Raw genomic sequence first — 22,500 nt, forward strand, 5'->3', positions numbered from 1 at the left:
AGGGGAGTGGCGTTCACGCTGACCTGCAGAGAGGAAGGATACTAAGTACAGTTAGTGTGTTTGTGTGTGTGTGTGTGTGTGTGTGTGTGTGTGTGTGTGTGTGTGTGTGTGTGTGTGTGTGTGTGTGTGTGTGTGTGTGTGTGTGTGTGTGTGTGTGGGTGTGTGGGTGTGTGGGTGTGTGTGTCTTCAGAAAGTATTCACACCCCTTGACTTTCTTGACATTTTGTTGTGTTACAGCCTGAATTGAAAATGGATAAATTTTAGATGTTTTGTCACTGGCCTACACACAATACCCCATAATGCCAAAGTGGAATTATGTTTTTCAGTTGTTGTTTTTTTCAAATTAATAAAAAATTCAAAGCTGAAATGTCTTGAGTCAATAAGTATTAAACCCCTTTGTTATGGCAAGCCTAAATCAATTCAGGAGTAAACATTTGCTTAACAAGTCACATAATAAGTTGCATGGACTCACTCTGTGGGCAGTAATAGTGATTAACATGATTTTTGAGTGACTACCTCATCTCTGTACCCACACATACAATTATCTGTAAGGTCCCTCAGTCAAGCAGTGAATTTCAAACCCAGATTCAACCACAAAGACCAGGGAGGTTTTCCAATGCCTTGCAAAGGGCACCTATTGGTAGATGGGTAAAAATAAAAAAAGCAGACATTGAATATCCCTTTGAGCATGGTGAAGTTATTAATTACACTTTGGATGATGTATCAATACACCCAGTAACTACAAAGATACAGGCATCCTTCCTAACTCAGTTGCCGGAGAGGAAGGAAACCGCTCAGGGATTTCATCATGAGGTCGATGATGATTTTAAAACAGTTACAGAGTTTAATGGCTGTGATAGGAGAAAACTGAGGATGGATCAACAGCATTGTAGTTACTCCACAATACTAACCTAATTGACAGAGTGAAAAGAAGGAAGCCTGTACAGAATATAAATATTCCAAAACATGCATCCTGTTTGCAACAAGGCACTAAAGTCATATTTCAGAAAATGTGGCAAAGCAATTCACTTTTTGTCCTGAATACAAAATGTAATGTTTTGGGCAAATCCAATACAACACATTACTGAGTACCACTCCTCATATTTTCAAGCATAGTGGTGGCTGCATCATGTTATGGGTATGCTTGTAATCGTTAAGGACTGGGGAGTTTTTCAGGATAAAAGCTAAGCACAGGCAAAATCCTAGAGGAAAACCTGGTTCAGTCTGCGTTCTACCAGACACTGGGAGATTAATTCACCTTTCAGCAGGACAATAACCTAAAACACAAGGCCCAAACTACACTGGAGTTGCTTACCAAGGAGACAGTAAATGTTCCTGAGTGGCCTAGTTACAGTTTTGACTTCAATCTACTTGAAAATATATGGCAAGACTTGAAAATGGTTGTCTAGCAATGATCAACAACCAATTTGACAGAGCTTGAAGAATTTTGAAAAGAATAATGGCCAAATATTGTACAATCCAGGTGTGCAAAGCTCTTAGAGACTTACCCAATCGCTGCCAAAGGTGATTCTAACATTTATTGACTCAGGGGTGTGAATACTTAAGTAAATGAGATATTTCTGTATTTAATTTTCAATACACATTTGCAAACATAAAAAAACAAACATGTTTTCACTTTGTCATTGTATGTAGATGGGTGAGAAAAAACAACATTTAATCCATTTTGAATTCAGGCTGTAACAACAACAAAATGTGGAATAAGTCAAGGGGTATGAATACTTTCTGAAGGCACTGTATGTGTGTGCGTGCTGTTCTTACTGACCTGGACCGAGGCGGGCCAGTTGGTGTTCATCTGTCGGTCCTCGTGATGGTAGCATTTAAACTGCAGCTCCAGATCTGACCTGCAGGGGGACAGAGGAAGAGAACCTGTTAGTTCACCTGTAAGCTTGCATTCGCTCTAGCGGAAGGCTTGGCCAAAGCTAGTGTATCTGTAACGCTAACTAGCTAGTGTATCTGTAACGCTAACTAGCTAGTGTATCTGTAACGCTAACTAGCTAGTGTATCTGTAACTCTACCTAGCTAGTGTATCTGTAACGCTAACTAGCTAGTGTATCTGTAACTCTAACTAGCTAGTGTATCTGTAATTCCAAAATGATTCTGTCCACTGCCTGTGATACTATAGTGTCATAGAACAGGACCTGGTGGTGTATACTATAGTGTAATAGAACAGGACCTGGTGGTGTATACTATAGTAATAGAACAGGACCTGGTGGTGTATACTATAGTGTAATAGAACATGACCTGGTGGTGTATACTATAGTGTAATAGAACAGGACCTGGTGGTGTATACTATAGTGTAATAGAACAGGACCTGGTGGTGTATACTATAGTAATAGAACAGGACCTGGTGGTGTATACTATAGTGTAATAGAACATGACCTGGTGGTGTATACTATAGTGTAATAGAACAGGACCTGGTGGTGTATACTATAGTGTAATAGAACAGGACCTGGTGGTGTATACTATAGTGTAATAGAACAGGACCTGGTGGTGTATACTATAGTAATAGAACAGGACCTGGTGGTGTATACTATAGTAATAGAACAGGACCTGGTGGTGTATACTATAGTGTAATAGAACAGGACCTGGTGGTGTATACTATAGTGTAATAGAACAGGATCCTGGTGGTGTATACTATAGTAATAGAACAGGACCTGGTGGTGTATACTATAGTGTAATAGAACAGGACCTGGTGGTGTATACTATAGTGTAATAGAACAGGATCCTGGTGGTGTATACTATAGTAATAGAACAGGATCCTGGTGGTGTATACTATAGTGTAATAGAACAGGACCTGGTGGTGTATACTATAGTGTAATAGAACAGGATCCTGGTGGTGTATACTATAGTAATAGAACAGGACCTGGTGGTGTATACTATAGTGTAATAGAACAGGACCTGGTGGTGTATACTATAGTGTAATAGAACAGGACCTGGTGGTTTATACTATAGTGTAATAGAACAGGACCTGGTGGTGTATACTATAGTGTAATAGAACAGGACCTGGTGGTGTATACTATAGTGTAATAGAACAGGACCTGGTGGTGTATACTATAGTGTAATAGAACAGGATCCTGGTGGTGTATACTATAGTGTAATAGAACAGGACCTGGTGGTGTATACTATAGTGTAATAGAACAGGATCCTGGTGGTGTATACTATAGTAATAGAACAGGACCTGGTGGTGTATACTATAGTGTAATAGAACAGGACCTGGTGGTGTATACTATAGTGTAATAGAACAGGACCTGGTGGTGTATACTATAGTGTAATAGAACAGGACCTGGTGGTGTATACTATAGTGTAATAGAACAGGATCCTGGTGGTGTATACTATAGTAATAGAACAGGACCTGGTGGTGTATACTATAGTGTAATAGGAACAGGACCTGGTGGTGTATACTATAGTGTAATAGAACAGGACCTGGCGGTGTATACTATAGTGTAATAGAACAGGACCTGGTGGTGTATACTATAGTGTAATAGAACAGGACCTGGTGGTGTATACTATAGTGTAATAGAACAGGACCTGGTGGTGTATACTATAGTAATAGAACAGGACCTGGTGGTGTATACTATAGTGTAATAGAACAGGACCTGGTGGTGTATACTATAGTGTAATAGAACAGGACCTGGTGGTGTATACTATAGTGTAATAGAACAGGACCTGGTGGTGTATACTATAGTAATAGAACAGGACCTGGTGGTGTATACTATAGTGTAATAGAACAGGACCTGGTGGTGTATACTATAGTGTAATAGAACAGGACCTGGTGGTGTCTACTATAGTAATAGAACAGGACCTGGTGGTGTATACTATAGTGTAATAGAACAGGATCCTGATGGTGTACACTATAGTGTAATAGAACAGGACCTGGTGGTGTATACTATAGTAATAGAACAGGACCTGGTGGTGTATACTATAGTGTAATAGAACAGGACCTGGTGGTGTATACTATAGTGTAATAGAACAGGACCTGGTGGTGTATACTATAGTGTAATAGAACAGGACCTGGTGGTGTATACTATAGTGTAATAGAACAGGACCTGGTGGTGTATACTATAGTGTAATAGAACAGGACCTGGTGGTGTATACTATAGTAATAGAACAGGACCTGGTGGTGTATACTATAGTAATAGAACAGGATCCTGGTGGTGTATACTATAGTGTAATAGAACAGGATCCTGATGGTGTATACTATAGTGTAATAGAACAGGATCCTGATGGTGTATACTATAGTGTAATAGAACAGGATCTTGATGGTGTACAAACAGTACTGTACCACAGAGAGGCACTGTCCTTACCTCCACATCAGGTTCTAGTGTATTTAGGATTAGGGTTAGATGTATGGAGGATTTCTTACCGCCACATGAGGGTCTGGTGTACAGAGGGTCGGAGATGGAAGACATGATTGCTGACGGCCAGGTTGTGCTCCAGTCTGAAGGGCTCTAGAACCACTCCATCCCTCACCGGGAAGGTCAGACGTAGCTCCTCATTGGGGTTGGCTGGGTGGAGGAGGAGGAGGAGGAGGAGGAGGAGGTGGAGGAGGAGGAGGAGGAGGAGGAGGTGGAGGAGGAGGAGGAGGAGGAGGTGGAGGAGGAGGAGGAGGAGGAGGAGGAAAGGAGAAAGAGAGAGAGTAGAAGAAGAAGAGGGGAAGAAGGAGAAGATGGGACAGGGTAAGACTTTTCCTCAAATAAAGGTTGGTTGTGATACTGTACCAATTCTACTGAACCTTAATTCAAGCCTTTCAAGTTCTGTATAAGATAACAAGGGTTGAGTGATAAAGGGGCAATAAAGTAGGTTATCGGCTGGGGGCATGAGGATAGGTGGGATGGGATGGGAAGTTCTCTGTTGTGGCAAGACAGAGAGAGACAGAGAGAGAGAGAGAGAGAGAGAGAGAGAGAGAGAGAGAGAGAGAGAGAGAGAGAGAGAGAGAGAGACACAGAGAGACAGAGAGAGAGAGAGACAGAGAGACAGAGAGACAGAGAGAGAGAGACAGAGAGACAGAGAGAGACACAGAGAGAGAGAGAGAGAGAGACAGAGAGAGAGAGCAGAGACAGAGAGAGAGACAGAGAGAGACAGAGAGAGAGAGAGAGAGAGAAAAAGAGAGAGAGAGAGACAGAGAGAGAGAGAGAGAGAGAGAGAGACAGAGAGAGAGAGAGAGAGAGAGAGAGTGTGAGTGTGTGAAAGGGAGTAAGAGAGAGACTGACCTGGAAGTGGAGGAAGAGCGATGATATTTGGTTTGATGTCTGGAGGGAAGGGGGGCTTGACGTCCTGATTGGGAGACAGGTATGGAGGGATACTACTTCCTGGGGTCATGGGCGGAGTCGGGTTGCCAAGCACGGGGGAGTGAGGGTAGTTACCCACCGGTCGAGGAGGCTGCAAGGATTATAACACATTAAAATGGAAATATATATATATATGTATAAATGTATTATATTATATTTGTGTAGAAGAAGAAACCAAATAACATCACAATACAGTTAAGTGCATCAATAACCATAAATATATAACTACTGCGCATAGATCAAATAAAATGTACCAAATATCATCGTGTATCATACATTTGAATATCAGTGGGCACTGGGCAGGTTGGAAGGTGATCGTAAAGCTTACCCCGTTCATATTGCCTTGGCTGTACTGATATCCACTCCCAGAAAAGGTGTTACTTTGACCGTTGAAATGCTCTTGCTGCAAAGGGACAAAACATTGGATTACAATTATTATTATGCTATAAACGGTGCAGCGCTGAGTACACAGGTAATGTACTGTTAGCAGTCACTCACCTTGGCACGAATGTCAAACTCATTCAACGGCGTGCCGAGTGTCTGCAGGTTTACATCTATCTAGTCCAGGGCTCTCCAACCCTGTTCCTGGAGAGATACCCTCCTGTAGGTTTACATCTATCTAGTCCAGGGCTCTCCAACCCTGTTCCTGGAGAGATACCCTTCTGTAGGTTTACATCTATCTAGTCCAGGGCTCTCCAACCCTGTTCCTGGAGAGATACCCTCCCTTGTACTTGATGGATGAATTAAGGTCACTGATTAGTAAGGAACTCCCCTCACCTGGTTGTATAGGTCTTAATTGAAAGGAAAACCCAAAACCCCAAAAACCAGCAGACACTGGGCCCTCCATGGAATGAGTTTGACACCCCTGCACTATGGACTCTAGTGCATGTCTCTCCAACCCTGGAGAGCTACCGTCCTGTAGGTTTTCACTCCAACCCTGATCTAGCACACCTGTGTCTAATAATTAGTTGGTTGATAAGCTGAATCAGGTTAGTTACAACTGGGATTAGAGTGAAAACCTACAGGAGGGTATCTCTCCAGGAACAGGGTTGGAGAACCCTGGACTAGATAGATGTAAACCTACAGGAGGGTATCTCTCCAGGAACAGGGTTGGAGAGCCCTGGACTAGATAGATGTAAACCTACAGGAGGGTATCTCTCCAGGAACAGGGTTGGAGAGCCCTGGACTAGATAGATGTAAACCTACAGGAGGGTATCTCTCCAGGAACAGGGTTGGAGAGCCCTGCTCTAGATAGATGTAAACCTACAGGAGGGTATCTCTCCATGAACAGGGTTGGAGAGCCCTGCTCTAGATAGATGTAAACCTACAGGAGGGTATCTCTCCAGGAACAGGGTTGGAGAGCCCTGGACTAGTGTCTATGGCGGCTTACCTTGTAGTACTGTCCCATGGCCCCTCCAGGAGGGGGGTACTGGCCCTGGATCTGCTGCCCACCAGGCATCCTCTGGCCTGGGTAGTTGGGGGACGGGAGTGGCCTGGAGGGGTTGGGGGTGTGGGTGGGGTACTGGCTCTGCTGCTGGGGGAACCCCTGACTGTTTGGTCCTGGACCGTACTGCTGCCCTCCGTAGTTAGGCTTTATAGGGGGGAACAAAAGAAGGAAAAATATTACAGTTAAGTATTTGATCAAGTAATAGATTGATTAGACAATAATTATTAAGCTAACAATAGTTAGGCTAGGGAGGAATGAAAGAAGGACAAGTATTACAATAAAATGTTTGGTACAATCAAAAGATATCAGTAAAAAACAACATACAAAATTATTGTCCAAGGGAATAAATAGTTTAAATGAAATTGGGATTCTTTATGTTAAGAAGAATCCCTAACCAATCATTTTTTTTTATCACAGTGCAGTTATCACAAAACATATTGTTTTCAGTGTTAAAGCCTAACTAGATGATAGGCTATAAAGGCCTGGGGAAAGCTGTATATTTAACTAGGCGATAGGCTATAAAGGCCTGGGGGAAGTTGTATATTTAACTAGGCGATAGGCTATAAAGGCCTGGGGAAGTTGTATATTTAACTAGGCGATAGGCTATAAAGGCCTGGGGGAAGTTGTATATTTAACTAGACGATAGGCTATAAAGGCCTGGGGAAGTTGTCTATTTAACTAGACAATAGGCTATAAAGGCCTGGGGAAGTTGTATATTTAACTAGACGATAGGCTATAAAGGCCTGGGGAAGTTGTATATTTAACTAGACGATAGGCTATAAAGGCCTGGGGAAAGTTGTATATTTAACTAGACGATAGGCTATAAAGGCCTGGGGAAGTTGTATATTTAACTAGACGATAGGCTATAAAGGCCTGGGGAAGTTGTATATTTAACTAGACGATAGGCTATAAAGGCCTAGGGAAGTTGTATATTTAACTAGACGATAGGCTATAAAGGCCTGGGGAAAGTTGTATATTTAACTAGACGATAGGCTATAAAGGCCTGGGGAAAGTTCTATATTTAACTAGACGATAGGCTATAAAGGCCTGGGGAAGTTGTATATTTAACTAGACGATAGGCTATAAAGGCCTGGGGAAAGTTGTATATTTAACTAGACGATAGGCTATAAAGGCCTGGGGAAAGTTCTATATTTAACTAGATGATAGGCTATAAAGGCCTTTGGAAAGTTGTATATTTAACTAGACGATAGGCTATAAAGGCCTGGGGAACGTTCTATATTTAACTAGACGATAGGCTATAAAGGCCTGGGGAAAGTTGTATATTTAACTAGACGATAGGCTATAAAGGCCTGGGGAAGTTGTATATTTAACTAGACGATAGGCTATAAAGGCCTGGGGAAGTTGTATATTTAACTAGACGATAGGCTATAAAGGCCTGGGGAAAGTTGTATATTTAACTAGACGATAGGCTATAAAGGCCTGGGGAAAGTTCTATATTTAACTAGACGATAGGCTATAAAGGCCTGGGGAAGTTGTATATTTAACTAGACGATAGGCTATAAAGGCCTGGGGAAAGTTATATATTTAACTAGACGATAGGCTATAAAGGCCTGGGGAAAGTTCTATATTTAACTAGATGATAGGCTATAAAGGCCTTTGGAAAGTTGTATATTTAACTAGACGATAGGCTATAAAGGCCTGGGGAACGTTCTATATTTAACTAGACGATAGGCTATAAAGGCCTGGGGAAAGTTCTATATTTAACTAGATGATAGGCTATAAAGGCCTGGGGAAAGTTGTATATTTAACTAGACGATAGGCTATAAAGGCCTGGGGAAGTTCTATATTTAAAGGTAGACTCAGCCATATGAAGTAGATGCAGAAAGTAAACAGCATAGTGGGTCAATTTCCAAATCTAAAGAGCAGCTGTCTATTTACCATCACAAACAGATGCTGGCACTAAGACCGCATTCAATGAACTGTATACGGCCATAAGAAAACAGGAAAACGCTCATCCAGAGGCAGCGCTCCTAGTAGCCAGGGACTTTAATGCAGGGAAACTTAAATCCGTTTTACCTCATTTCTACCAGCATGTTAAATGTGCAACCAGAGGGGAAAAAAACTCTAGACTGCCTTTACTCCACACACAGAGACGCTACAAAGGTCTCCCTCGCCCTGCATTTGGAAAATCTGACCATAATTCTATCCTCCTGATTCCTGCTTACAAGCAAAAACATAAAAAAGTGGTCAGATGAAGCAGATGCTAAGCTACAGGACTGTTTTGCTAGCACAGACTGGAATATGTTCCGGGATTCTTCCGATGGCATTGAGGAGTACACCACATCAGTCACTGGCTTCATCAATTAGGGCATCGATGGCGTCGTCCCCACAATGACTGTACGTACATACCCCAACCAGAAGCCATGGATTACAGGCAACATCCGCACTGAGCTAAAGAGTAAAGCTTCCGCTTTCAAGGAGCGGGACTCTAACCCGGAAACTTATAAGAAATCCCGCTATGCCCTCCGACAAACCATCAAACAGGACTAAGATCGAATCGTACTACACCGGTTCTGACGCTCGTCAGATGTGGCAGGGCTTGCAAACTATTACAGACTACAAAGGGAAACCCAGCCGCGAGCTGCCCAGTGACACAAGCCTACCAGATGAGCTAAATTACTTTTATGCTCGCTTCGAGGCAAGTAACACTGAAACATGCATGAGAGCATCAGCTGTTCTGGATGACTGTGTGATCACGTTCTCCGTAGCCGATGTGAGTAAGACCTTTAAACAGGTCAACATTCACAAGGCCGCAGTGCCAGACGGATTACCTGGACGTGTACTCCGAGCATGCGCTGACCAACTGGCAAGTGTCTTCACTGACATTTTCAACCTCTCCCTGTCTGAGTCTGTAATACCAACATGTTTCAAGCAGACCACCATGGTCCCTGTGCCCAAGAACACTAAGATAACCTGCCTAAATGACTACTGACCCGTAGCACTCACGTCTGTAGCAATGAAGTGCTTTGAAAGGCTGCTCATGCCTCACATCAACACCATTATCCCAGAAACCCTAGGCCCACTCCAATTTGCATATCGCCCCAACAGATCCACAGATGATGCAATTTCTATTGTGCTCCACACTGCCCTTTCACCCCTGGACAAAAGGAACACCTATGTGAGAATGCTATTCATTGACTACAGCTCAGTGTTCAACACCATAGTGCCCTCAAAGCTCATCACTAAGCTAAGGACCCTGGGACGAAACACCTCTCCCTCTGCAACTGGATCCTGGACTTCCTGACGGGCTGCCCCCAGGTGGTAAGGGTAGGTAACAACACATCCGCCACGCTGATTCTCAACACGGGGGCCCCTCAGGGGTGCATGCTCAGTCCCCTCCTGTACTCCCTGTTCACTCATGACTGCATGGCCAAGCACGACTCCAACACCATCATTAAGATTGCCGATGACACAACAGTGGTAGGCCTGATCACCGACAGCAACAAGATAGGGAGGAGGTCAGAGACCTGGCCGTGTGGTGCCAGGATAACAACCTCTCCCTCGTGATCAAGACAAAGGAGATGATTGTGGACTACAGGAAAAAGAAGAGGACCGAGCACGCCCCTATTCTCATCGACAGGGTTGTAGTGGAGCAGGTTGAGAGCTTCAAGTTCCTTGGTGTCCACATCACCAACAAACGAACATGGTCCAAGCACACCAAGACAGTGGTGAAGAAGGCACGCCAAAACCTAAGGAGACTGAAAAGATTTGGCATGGGTCCTCAGATCCTCAAAAGGTTCTACAGCTGCACCATCGAGAGCATCCTGACTGGTTGCATCACTGCCTGGTATGGCAACTGCTCTGCCTCCGACCGCAAGGCACTACAGAGGGTAGTGCGTACGGCCCAGTACATCACTGGTGCCAAGCTTCCTGCCATCCAGGACCTCTATACCAGGCTGTGTCAGAGGAAGGCCCTAGAAATTGTCAAAGACTCCAGCCACCCTAGTCATAGACTGTTCTCTCTGCTACCGCACGGCAAGTGGTACCGGAGCGCCAAGTCTAGGTCCAAGAGGCTTCTAAACAGCTTCTACCCCCAAGCCATAAGACTCCTGAACAGCTAATCATGGCTACCCAGACTGTTTGCACTGCCGCCCCACCCCTCTTTTACGCTGCTGCTACTCTGTTTATTATCTATGCATAGTCACTTTAATAACTCTACCTACATGTACATATTACCTCAATTACCTCGACTAACCGGTGCCCCCTCACATTGACTCTGTACCGGTACCCCCTGTATATAGCTTCGCTATTGTTATGTTTACTGCTGCTCTTTAATTATTTGTTACTTTTATTTCATATTATTTTAAATTGTATATATATATATATATATATATTTTTGGTATTCTTTCTTAAAACTGCATTGTTGGTTAAGGGCTTGTAAGTAAGTATTTCACTGTAAGGTCTACAGCTGTTGTATTTGGCGCATGTGACAAAAAAAATTTGATTTGATTTGATCTTGCTCATCTCAATATCCTAAACTATTCATTGATGATAGGCCCTGCTTTGCAAGCCAAGAAATTGCGAGGCACAGCATTCCATTGTGAGATACAGCTTTTAATTGCTGATAGATAGGACTAGTGCACGGTTCTGTCTGGTGGCTGACCTGCCTATACTGATAGATAGGACTAGTGCACGGTTCTGTCTGGTGGCTGACCTGCCTATACTGATAGATAGGACTAGTGCACGGTTCTGACTGTCTGTCTGGTGGCTGACCTGCCTACACTGATAGATAGGACTAGTGCACGGTTCTGACTGTCTGTCTGGTGGCTGACCTGCCTATACTGATAGATAGGCCTAGTGCACGGTTCTGACTGTCTGGTGGCTGACCTGCCTATACTGATAGATAGGCCTAGTGCACGGTTCTGTCTGTCTGTCTGGTGGCTGACCTGCCTATACTGATAGATAGGCCTAGTGCACGGTTCTGACTGTCTGTCTGGTGGCTGACCTGCCTATACTGATAGATAGGCCTAGTGCACGGTTCTGACTGTCTGGTGGCTGACCTGCCTATACTGATAGATAGGACTAGTGCACGGTTCTGACTGTCTGGTGGCTGACCTGCCTATACTGATAGATAGGCCTAGTGCACGGTTCTGACTGTCTGTCTGGTGGCTGACCTGCCTATACTGATAGATAGGCCTAGTGCACGGTTCTGACTGTCTGTCTGGTGGCTGACCTGCCTATACTGATAGATAGGCCTAGTGCACAGTTCTGACTGTCTGGTGGCTGACCTGCCTATACTGATAGATAGGCCTAGTGCACGGTTCTGACTGTCTGTCTGGTGGCTGACCTGCCTATACTGTGCCCCTCCCCCCACTCTCTATCCCTCGCTAGCTCGCTATGACAGATGCCAGTTTTTGTGTTCTCGGAAGTACGGCAACTAATCAGTCTCGTCCGTTCCAAAAATACAGAATCTTATGAGTCGATTCCCAGAGGAATCAAAAACTTGACACTCAGAAATGGGAGTTGACAACGGGAATCGGCGTGCAAGGAGTCGAGGAATCAATTATCTTGGAGTCGACTCTCCACCACTACCTCATCGTCGTTAACAGTTGGAAAAATGACAGAGAAAGACCTCATCGTCGTTAACAGTTGGAAGAATGACAGAGAAAGACCTCATCGTCGTTAACAGTTGGAAGAATGACAGAGAAAGACCTCATCGTCGTTAACAGTTGGAAGAATGACAGAGAAAGACCAGCGACAGCAGCAAAGTCCTGTATAGCCATACTTTGAGGGGTTCAATGAGAAGGAAATGCAAACTTTGTTTCACATTTTGGGAAATGAAACTACTTCATTAACATTACATTACATTAACATTTCATTACATTAACATTACATTAACATTACATTAACATTACATTACATTAACATTGCATTAACATTACATTACATTAACATTAACATTAACATTACATTACATTAACATTACATTACATTACATTAACATTAACATTACATTAACATTACATTACATTACATTAACATTACATTACATTACATTAACATTACATTAACATTACATTACATTACATTACATTACATTACATTAACATTACACTACATGAACATTACATTAACATTCATTCAACTTCTTCATCTATGGTGAGTAATATACAAGCATCTACAGCAGGGTTCTTTAATTCCGGTCCTGGAGGGCCGAAACACCTCTGTGTTTCATCCTCTCCTTCTAATCAGGGGCTAATTCAGACCTGGGACACCAGGTGAGTGCAATTAACTACCAGGTAGAAATAAAAAACAGAAGTGTTTCGGCCCTCCAGGACCGGAATTGAAGAACCCTGATCTACAGTGAGCACTACTGCCAGTCATGGTGGTCCCAGATCCACACCTCCACAGCTCCACTCACCTCTCCAGGATAGGGTCTCTTCATACCCTGGATGCCCATTCCCTGAGGCCTCGGTCCCGGGTATCCCTGCTGGAGCATCCTTTGGCCCCCGTGGCTCCCAAAGGGCCCCATCCCCTGGGCCCGGGGCTGGTTCATTCCCATGTGGGAGAGGTTCATGCCAGGGCCGGGGCCGGGGCCCATGTTCCCTGGGAGGGATGGAGGGCCTCGGGGCCCCCCTGGCCCCTGGTTCATGAACTGGTTCTGGTACGCCTGGTTGGGCCCCATCTGGAACGACGAACTAATCTGTAAGAGAATGGTACCAATATATTAGACATCTCGAGGTATGCTGTGATTTAGGTTAATCGCTTTGGGGTGAGTTTCCCTAATAGGCAATGAACAAAAGATGATCATAGTGGTACAAAGCTTTCAGGGAAATTCACCCCTGTATAATTTGCTCACTCAACTTGCTAAGGTTCCATCGATACAAAAGTAGAAAAATATCTGTAGGTTTGTGCGTTGTATCTGTCTACTGTGGTAATACAGGGTCATCTTGGGGCTATATATATAGTGTATATATAGTGTATGTATGGACGTTGTGAACTAGTGGCGGTCGGTGCCAGAAGAATATATATATTTTTTCATGAGCATGGCTTTATTTCTATTACAGCATATTGGATGACTGTCATTCATATTCCATTCACCCAATGTAACATAGATAGGTTTAGGCTACTACTCAAACCTAGCCTATGAATGAAACTTTACAATGTAGGTGCCCACAGGTCGAGATTTTTTTTTGAGGTGACAGATGTACAGACAGTAACACATTCAATACCGCCTTGCACACTCTTGCCTGCATCTAGCTGATCTAGGGTGTAATCATTAGTCCAACAAGTTGCAAACTAGAGTTTCTATTGGACAAATTCAGGTATGTTTATCCCCGTTTCGTTCCGTTTGCTTCCGCTTAAGAAACGCTTTTCAACAGAATCGGCGGAATGAATGCACCCCTGATCAAGCGTAAACACAGTTCACTTTCATAGCAGCCACGTTGAATTCCTTCTATTTCCTCCCCTCCCCTTTTCCCTTCGTTTGTGGACTTCAATGAACAACACATCAGCTGTATGTGTCAAGGCGAAAAAACCTTTCCAAGCCAAACCATATAATAACCGCTACACATTTGTCACCATATTTGTCACCATATTTGTCACCATATTAGCTAAAGTAACGTCATAGTCAACATAGCTAATAGAACTAACGTGTTAGTAAACCCGCTATGATCACGCAGTAACGTTACAGTGTACAGTCGGTAAGCAGTTACACCGTTGGGCCCCGGTGGCAATAAATTAGTCAAACCAAAAGCTTACCTTGACTGTTGTGATGCATAGGCATAGCCAGCTAGCTAACATAGCATCTCTCTGTTCGAGCCGGGTGTTTGAGTAGGCTAAACTAGCTAGCTAGCTAACATAACATCTCTCTGTTCGAGCCGGGTGTTTGAGTAGGCTAAACTAGCTAGCTAGCTAACATAACATCTCTCTGTTCGAGCCGGGTGTTTGAGTAGGCTAAACTAGCTAGCTAGCTAACATAGCATCTCTCTGTTCGAGCCGGGTGTTTGAGTAGGCTAAACTAGCTAGCTAGCTAACATAGCATCTCTCTGTTCGAGCCGGTTGTTTGAGTAGGCTAAACTAGCTAGCTAGCTAACATAGCATCTCTCTGTTCGAGCAGGCTAAACTAGCTATCTAGCTGCATTTGTTTGCTAAGTAAGTGAAATTGAAAAATAAATGACGAACTATAGCTCTCTCTCAAGCTCTCTCTTGCTTCTCTTTCATTTTTGAAGAAATTAATTTGTTGAAAACTGTTCAACTATTGTCTTTCTCTCTCTTTGAGTCAACTACTCACCACATTTTATGCACTGCAGTGCTAGTTATCTGTAGCTTATGCTTTCAGTACTAGATTCATTCTCTGATCCTTGGATTGGGTGGACAACATGTCAGTTCATGCTGCAAGAGATCTGATAGGTTGGAGGACGTCCTCCGGAAGTTGTCATAATTACTGTGTAAGTCTATGGAAGGGGGTGAGAACTACGAGCCTCCTAGGTTTTGTATTGAAGTCAATGTACCTAGAAGAGGACGGAAACCAGCTGTCCTCCGGCTACACCATGGTGCTACCCTACAGAGTGCTGCTGAGGCTACTGGAGACCTTCATTGCAAAATAGTGTGTTTTAATCAATTACTCGGGTGACGTGATTATATTTAGTATAGTTTTATCTAAAAAGGATAACTTTTTTTAATGTTTTACGATTTTTATTTGTATGAAATTCACTGAGGAGGATGGTCCTCCCCTTCCTACTCTGAGGAGCCTTGACTGGTTGCAACATACCGGTCCATATTGGTTCATGTCCTTGTTCTGTGTGTCCTGCCGCATGGCGGCAACGGTTGCCGTGGCAGTGGCGGTCGCCGTGGCAGCAGCGGCGGCGACAGCGGCGGCGGCAGCGGCAGCAGCGGGTTGGGTGAATTCACCAGGGGGGCGGGAGTCGGGGGGCATGCCCATGCCACCGGGACCAGAGTTAAGACCTCCAGGGTAACTAGGAGACAGGACACAGAAAGTAGCATGTTAATAACTGAGTAACTATCGGGTAGAACAAAGGACACAGACGGTAGCATGTCAATAACTGAGTAACTACAGGGTAGGGCACAGGACACAGAAGGTAGCATGTCAATAACACAGGACACAGACGGTAGCATGTCAATAACTGAGTAACTATCGGGTAGAACAAAGGAAACAGACGGTAGCATGTCAATAACTGAGTAACTATCGGGTAGAACAAAGGACACAGACGGTAGCATGTCAATAACTGAGTAACTAGGAGGGAGGACACATTGACTTTAGCAACAAAATGGCGTCCATGGGAGGAGCTGAGGGAGGATAACCTCAACCCTAAACTTTAGGGACACTTCGGGATTTTCGCAATGAAGTCCTTTATCTACTTCCCCAGAGTCAGATGAACTCGTGGATACCATATTTATGCCTCTGCAGGAAGTAAGAGGTAGTTTGCGTGAGCCAACGCTAACTAGCATTAGCGCCATGACTGGAAGTCTACGGTAACAATGGCCACACGTACACCATAGACTTCCAGTCATTGCGCTAATGCTAGTTAGCAATTGCGCCAACACCAGTTAGTAACTTCCTTCAAACTGCAGCATAGACATAAAAATGGTATCCACGAGTTCAACTGTTGTACCGCATCAGAACCCAACATATAAGCTTGGTTTACCCCAATGTTTGTAAACAAGGTAAATGTGAACACACACTGTATTATATTAACCTCAGAACATGGATGGTCAAACCCTGCATCCATTATAGCTCTGTCTATACATTTGAGAGTGTTAACATTTCTCCAGCCGCATCACTCAGCTTCTAACCGAAACAGTAGCGGGGATCCACTTTGTTATTGTTTCAACTGCCGAATGGCTCTTTAGGTTTTAAGTGATTTTAAAACCAAAACATATTTGAGATCGAGATCCGTGACAACATGGACTTATTTTCCTCTCTCCACAGAATCATTGTCTGCCTCCCCTCCTTGTTCGGGCAGGTTTCGGCGTTCGCCGTCACCGGCTTACTAGCTACTGCCGATCCATTTATCGTCACTCCATTTGTCTTGTCTTCAATCACACACACCTGGTCCTTATTCCCTCATTAGTCATGGTATACGTTTTCCCTCTGCCTCCTTGTCTGTGTGGGTGATTGTTTATTGTGGAGGTTAGTGAAGCTCGGTGGAGCTCGTGTATTGTGTATCTACGGGAGAATTTCCCGTGTGCCTGTTTTGTGCCCTGGAGTGTGTTTGACGCATTTCTGCGTAAACCTGTATTTTATGGATTAAAGCCTGTTATTCTGTGATTTACCCTCCTACGGCTGACTCCATCAACACCACCTCATCACAGAGTGTGTGTGTGACTCCTTCAACACCACCTCATCACAACCACTTTCAGTTCCAAAACATTAATCCTCCACTCCCTGGTTGACAACAACATGGCATCATTTCTCTTTTGTATGTTTTCAAGGACCTTAAACTTATCTACCAGGCCGACTCTCCATACAGTGCCTTCAGAAAGTATTCAGACCCCTTGACTTTTTCCACATTTTGTGACGTTACAGCCTTTATTCTAAAATGGAAAAAAAATATATATCCTCAGCAATCTACACACAATACCCCATAATGACAAAGCGAAAACAGGTTTTTAGAAATGTTTGCTAATTGATTAAATATTAAAAACGGAAATACCTTATTTACATCCGTATTCAGACCCTTTGCTATGAGACTCGACATTTTGCTCAGGTGCATCTGTTTCCAATGATCATCCTTGAGATGTTTCTACAACTTGATTGGAGTCCACCTGTGGTAAATTCAATTGATTGGACTTGATTTGGAAAGGCACACACCTGTCTATATAAGGTCCCACAGTTGTCAGTGCATGTCAGAGCAAAAACCAAGCCATGAGATCGAAAGAATTGTCTGTAGAGCTCCGAGACAGGATTGTGTCGAGGCACAGATCTGGGGAAGGGTACCAAATAATGTCTACAGCATTGAAGGTCCCCAAGAACACAGTGGCCTCCATCATTCATAAATGGAAGAAGTTTGCAACCACCAAGACTCTTCTTAGAGCTGGCTGCCCAGCCAAACGGAACAATCGGGGGAGAAGGGCCTTGGTCAGGGAGGTGAACAAGAGCCTGATGGTCACTGACAGAGCTCTGGAGTTCCTCTGTGGAGATGGGAGAACCTTCCAGAAGGACAACCATCTCTGCAGCACTCCACCAATCAGGCCTTTATGGTAAAGTGGCCAGACGGAAGCCACTCCTCAGCAAAAGGCACATGACAGCCCGCTTGGAGTTTGCCAAAAGGCACCTAAAGACTCAGACCATGAGAAACAAGATTGTCTGGTCTGATGAAACCAAGATTAAACTCTTTGACCTGAATGCCAAGCATCATGTCTGGAGGAAACCTGGCACCATCCCAACGGTCAAGCATGGTGATGGCAGCATCATGCTGTGGGGATGTTTTTCAGCAGCAGGGCCTGGGAGACTAGTCTGGATGAAGGCAAAGATGAACGGAGCAAAGTACAGAGAGATCCTTGATGAAAACCTGCTCCAGAGCGCTCAGGACCTCAGACTGGGGCGAAGGTTCACCTTCCAACAGGACAACGACCCTAAGCACACAGCCAAGACAACGTAGGAGTGGCTTCGGGACAAGTCTGAATGTCCTTGAGTGAACCAGCCAGAGCCCGGACTTGAACCCGATCGAACATCTCTGGAGAGATCTGAAAATAGCTGTGCAGCAACGCTCCCCATCCAACCTGACAGAGCTTGAGAGGATCTGCAGAGAAGAATGGGAGAAACTCCCCAAATACAGGTGTGCCAAGCTTGTAGTGTCATACCCAAGAAGACTCTAGCTTGTAATCGCTGCCAACGGTGCTTCAACAAAGTACTGAGTAAAGGGTCTGAATACTTATGTAAATGTCTTTATTTTATTTTATATAAATTAGCAAACATTTCTAAAAACCTGTTTTTGCTTTGTCATTGTGGGGTATTGTGTGTAGATTGATGTGGGGAAAAAAACAATTTAATCCATTTTAGAATAAGGCTGTAACCTAACAAAATGTGGAAAAAGTCAAGGGGTCTGAATACTTTCCGAAGGCACTGTACACCTGTACACTACTTTAAAAACACATAGCGCGTCCCAAATGGCACCCTATTCCCTCTATATAGTGCACTCTATAGGTAATTTATGACCAAAAGTAGTGCACTATATAGGGAATAGGGTGCCATTAGGGACTTTACCATAAAAACTCCCCACACTCACTTCCCCCCAAAGCCACCTCCTCCCTCATGGTAGCCCTGGCGTCCGTACAGGCCCTGCTGCATGTAGGCCTGGTTCTGCTGGCCCTTGTTGGGTCCGTACAGGCCCTGCTGCATGTAGGCCTGGTTCTGCTGGCCCTTGTTGGGTCCGTACAGGCCCTGCTGCATGTAGGCCTGGTTCTGCTGGCCCTGCTGTATGTAGGCCTGGTTCTGCTGGCCCTTGTTGGGTCCGTACAGGCCCTGCTGTATGTAGGCCTGGTTCTGCTGGTTCTGCTGGCCCTTGTTGGGGAACTGCTGCTGCTGTCCCGGGTACTGGGGGGAGTTCATCCCCTGGTTGTTCCCAGACACACCCCCCTGACCCATGGGATGACTTCCACCAGGGTTCATGGGGTTACCGCCGTTGGCCATGTGGTTCGCCAACACCTGGTGGATAGACACAAAGATATGTTTTAATAATATAATACATATAAATGTGCCATTTAGGAGACACTTTTATCCAAAGTGAATTACAGTCATTACTACTGCAGTCACTTTCTATTTGTCCACTAACTGTTACATCGCTGAATTATTGTCTTCTCCCCCAAATTAAAATGAAATGTCACCAGTAGTTAGATCACTATAGGTAATGCCTGGTATAACTACGCCGTAACAGTAGTTAGATCACTAGAGGTAATGCCTGGTATAACTACGCCGTAACAGTAGTTAGATCACTATAGGTAATGCCTGGTATAACTACGCCGTAACAGTAGTTAGATCACTAGAGGTAATGCCTGGTATAACTACACCGTAACAGTAGTTAGATCACTAGAGGTAATGCCTGGTATAACTACGCCGTAACAGTAGTTAGATCACTAGAGGTAATGCCTGGTATAACTACGCCGTAACAGTAGTTAGATCACTAGAGGTAATGCCTGGTATAACTATCTCCCCCATCTCTCCCCCACCCCTCACTCTAGCTGGAACTAGCATAATTCAAATATTTTTAATAATCTAAATTGGAAATTAGAAGACCACAATCTGAGTTACTTTGTCATGTGACAACCCGGCAATATGCAAAACCTTCTGTGCAGCCTATGGGAGAAGGGTAGGGAATCGGATCACAACCTCTGTCTCTGTCTCCACCAAAAAAACAACCAAACTGCTAATATTCCAGTAGGCCCATACTAAAACAGATCTTTTTGATTCATCCCCATTGTTCATGTGAATGACACACAATGTATGACATTTACTGTCATAAAGGCAAGTTGAGGCAGCTCTGTGTTTGCCCTATTAGGCAGGTGATTTTTGAGCTGCGTGTCGAAATCTTGGAAATATAACCGGAACGTAATTTCATGCTCAAGCAGCACAAGTCTCAACACTGGTTAAAACAATGAGGAGGTATAATCCTCCTCCTATGCATGCTGGGTAATCTCACCTGACTCTGCGAGGTGTTGGTGACACCCCAGACGGTGGTTACCACGGAGAGAGAACCTGGCAGCTGGTTGGTGTTCTGTTGCCATGGTACTGAGTCGTAGGGAAAAGACTCATCACTGCAGACAGACAGACAGACAGACACACAGAGAGAGAGAGAGAGAGAGAGAGAGAGAGAGAGAGAGAGAGAGAGAGGAGAGAGAGAGAGAGAGAGAGGAGAGAGAGAGAGAGGAGAGAGAGAGAGAGGAGGTAGAGAGAGAGAGAGAGAGAGAGAGAGAGAGAGAGAGAGAGAGACAGAGATAAAGGAGAGAGAGAGAGAGAGAGAGAGAGAGAGAGAGAGAGAGAGAGAGAGAGAGAGAGACAGAGATAAAGAGAGAGAGAGAGAGAGAGAGAGAGAGGGAGAGAGAGAAGAGAGAGAGAGAGAGAGAGAGAGAGAGAGAGAGAGAGAGAGAGAGACAGAGATAAAGAGAGAGAGAGAGAGAGAGAGAGAGAGAGAGAGAGAGAGAGAGAGAGAGAGAGAGAGAGAGAGAGAGAGAGAGAGAGAGAGAGAGAGAGAGAGAGAGAGAGAGAGAGAGAGAGAGAGAGAGAGAGAGAGAGAGAGACCTGGGTTGTAAGATATTGCTTATCCTTATGGCCCCAGGTACAGGCTGTAAGGTCGGCAGGTTGTCTAGGCACTGACCCACAAGAGGAAGTGAACTACATGGGCTTTACCCATGGGGCCTGGTCTGTGTGTGTGTGTGTGTATGTCTGTGTGTGTGTATTTATGCGTGTGTGCAAGTCTCTTTGTGTGTCTACGTCTGTGTGTGTGTCTATGTCTATACAGTGGGGAGAACAAGTATTTGATACACTGCCGATTTTGCAGGTTTTCCTACTTACAAAGCATGTAGAGGTCTGTAATTTTATCATAGGTACACTTCAACTGTGAGAGACGGAATCTAAAACAAAAATCCAGAAATTCACATTGTATGATTTTTAAGTAATTAATTTGCATTTTATTGCATGACATAAGTATTTGATCACCTACCAACCAGTAAGAATTCCGGCTCTCACAGACCTGTTAGTTTTTCTTTAAGAAGCCCTCCTGTTCTCCACTCATTACCTGTATTAACTGCACCTGTTTGAACTTGTTACCTGTATAAAAGACACCTGTCCACACACTCAATCAAACAGACTCCAATCTCTCCACAATGGCCAAGACCAGAGAGCTGTGTAAGGACATCAGGGATAAAATTGTAGACCTGCACAAGGCTGGGATGTGCTACAGGACAATAGGCAAGCAGCTTGGTGAGAAGGCAACAACTGTTGGCACAATTATTAGAAAATGGAAGAAGTTCAAGATGACGGTCAATCACCCTCGGTCTGGGGCTCCATGCAAGATCTCACCTCGTGGGGCATCAATGATCATGAGGAAGGTGAGGGATCAGCCCAGAACTACACGGCAGGACCTGGTCATGACCTGAAGAGCTGGGACCACAGTCTCAAAGAAAACCATTAGTAACACACTACGCCGTCATGGATTTAAATCCTGCAGGCACGCAAGGTCCCCCCTGCTCAATCCAGCGCATGTCCAGGCCGTCTGAAGTTTGCCAATGACCATCTGGATGATCCAGAGGAGGAATGGGAGAGAAGGTCATGTGGTCTGATGAGACAAAAATAGAGCTTTTGGTCTAAACTCCACTCGCCGTGTTTGGAGGAAGAAGAAGGATGAGTACAACCCCAAGAACACCATCCCAACCGTGAAGCATGGAGGTGGTAACATCATTCTTGGGGATGCTTTTCTGCAAAGGGGACAGGACGACTGCACCGTCTTGAGGGGAGGATGGATGGGGCCATGTATCGCAATATCTTGGCCAACAACCTCCTTCCCTCAGTAAGAGCATTGAAGATGGGTCGTGGCTGGGTCTTCCAGCATGACAACGACCCGAAACACACAGCCAGGGCAACTAAGGAGTGGCTCCGTAAGAAGCATCTCAAGGTCCTGGAGTGGCCTAGTCAGTCTCCAGACCTGAACCCAATAGAAAATCTTTGGAGGGAGCTGAAAGTCCATATTGCCCAGCGACAGCCCCGAAACCTGAAGGATCTGGAGAAGGTCTGTATGGAGGAGTGGGCCAAAATCCCTGCTGCAG

General features: G+C 44.5%; 1 protein-coding gene across 1 annotated transcript in view; it reads right to left on the bottom strand.

Annotated features, from left to right (window-relative positions):
* Nucleotides 1–22,500, bottom strand: part of LOC121555358 (zinc finger MIZ domain-containing protein 1-like) — a gene marked incomplete at its 5' end in the record, with an annotated part of 30,796 nt that overhangs the window by 7,804 nt on the left and 492 nt on the right. The window contains 11 exons of the mRNA XM_045216043.1: nucleotides 1–23; nucleotides 1,784–1,862; nucleotides 4,385–4,526; nucleotides 5,232–5,400; nucleotides 5,638–5,712; nucleotides 6,700–6,900; nucleotides 13,139–13,420; nucleotides 15,491–15,695; nucleotides 18,969–19,042; nucleotides 19,220–19,387; nucleotides 20,379–20,493. The exon at nucleotides 1–23 is cut by the window's left edge and continues 109 nt beyond it. Coding sequence (XP_045071978.1) covers nucleotides 1–23; nucleotides 1,784–1,862; nucleotides 4,385–4,526; nucleotides 5,232–5,400; nucleotides 5,638–5,712; nucleotides 6,700–6,900; nucleotides 13,139–13,420; nucleotides 15,491–15,695; nucleotides 18,969–19,042; nucleotides 19,220–19,387; nucleotides 20,379–20,493 — 1,533 coding nt within the window. The remainder of the gene's footprint in view (nucleotides 24–1,783; nucleotides 1,863–4,384; nucleotides 4,527–5,231; nucleotides 5,401–5,637; nucleotides 5,713–6,699; nucleotides 6,901–13,138; nucleotides 13,421–15,490; nucleotides 15,696–18,968; nucleotides 19,043–19,219; nucleotides 19,388–20,378; nucleotides 20,494–22,500) is intronic.

Source organism: Coregonus clupeaformis, unplaced genomic scaffold, assembly GCF_020615455.1.
Source record: "Coregonus clupeaformis isolate EN_2021a unplaced genomic scaffold, ASM2061545v1 scaf0586, whole genome shotgun sequence".
NCBI classification, from domain to species: Eukaryota; Metazoa; Chordata; class Actinopteri; order Salmoniformes; family Salmonidae; genus Coregonus; species Coregonus clupeaformis.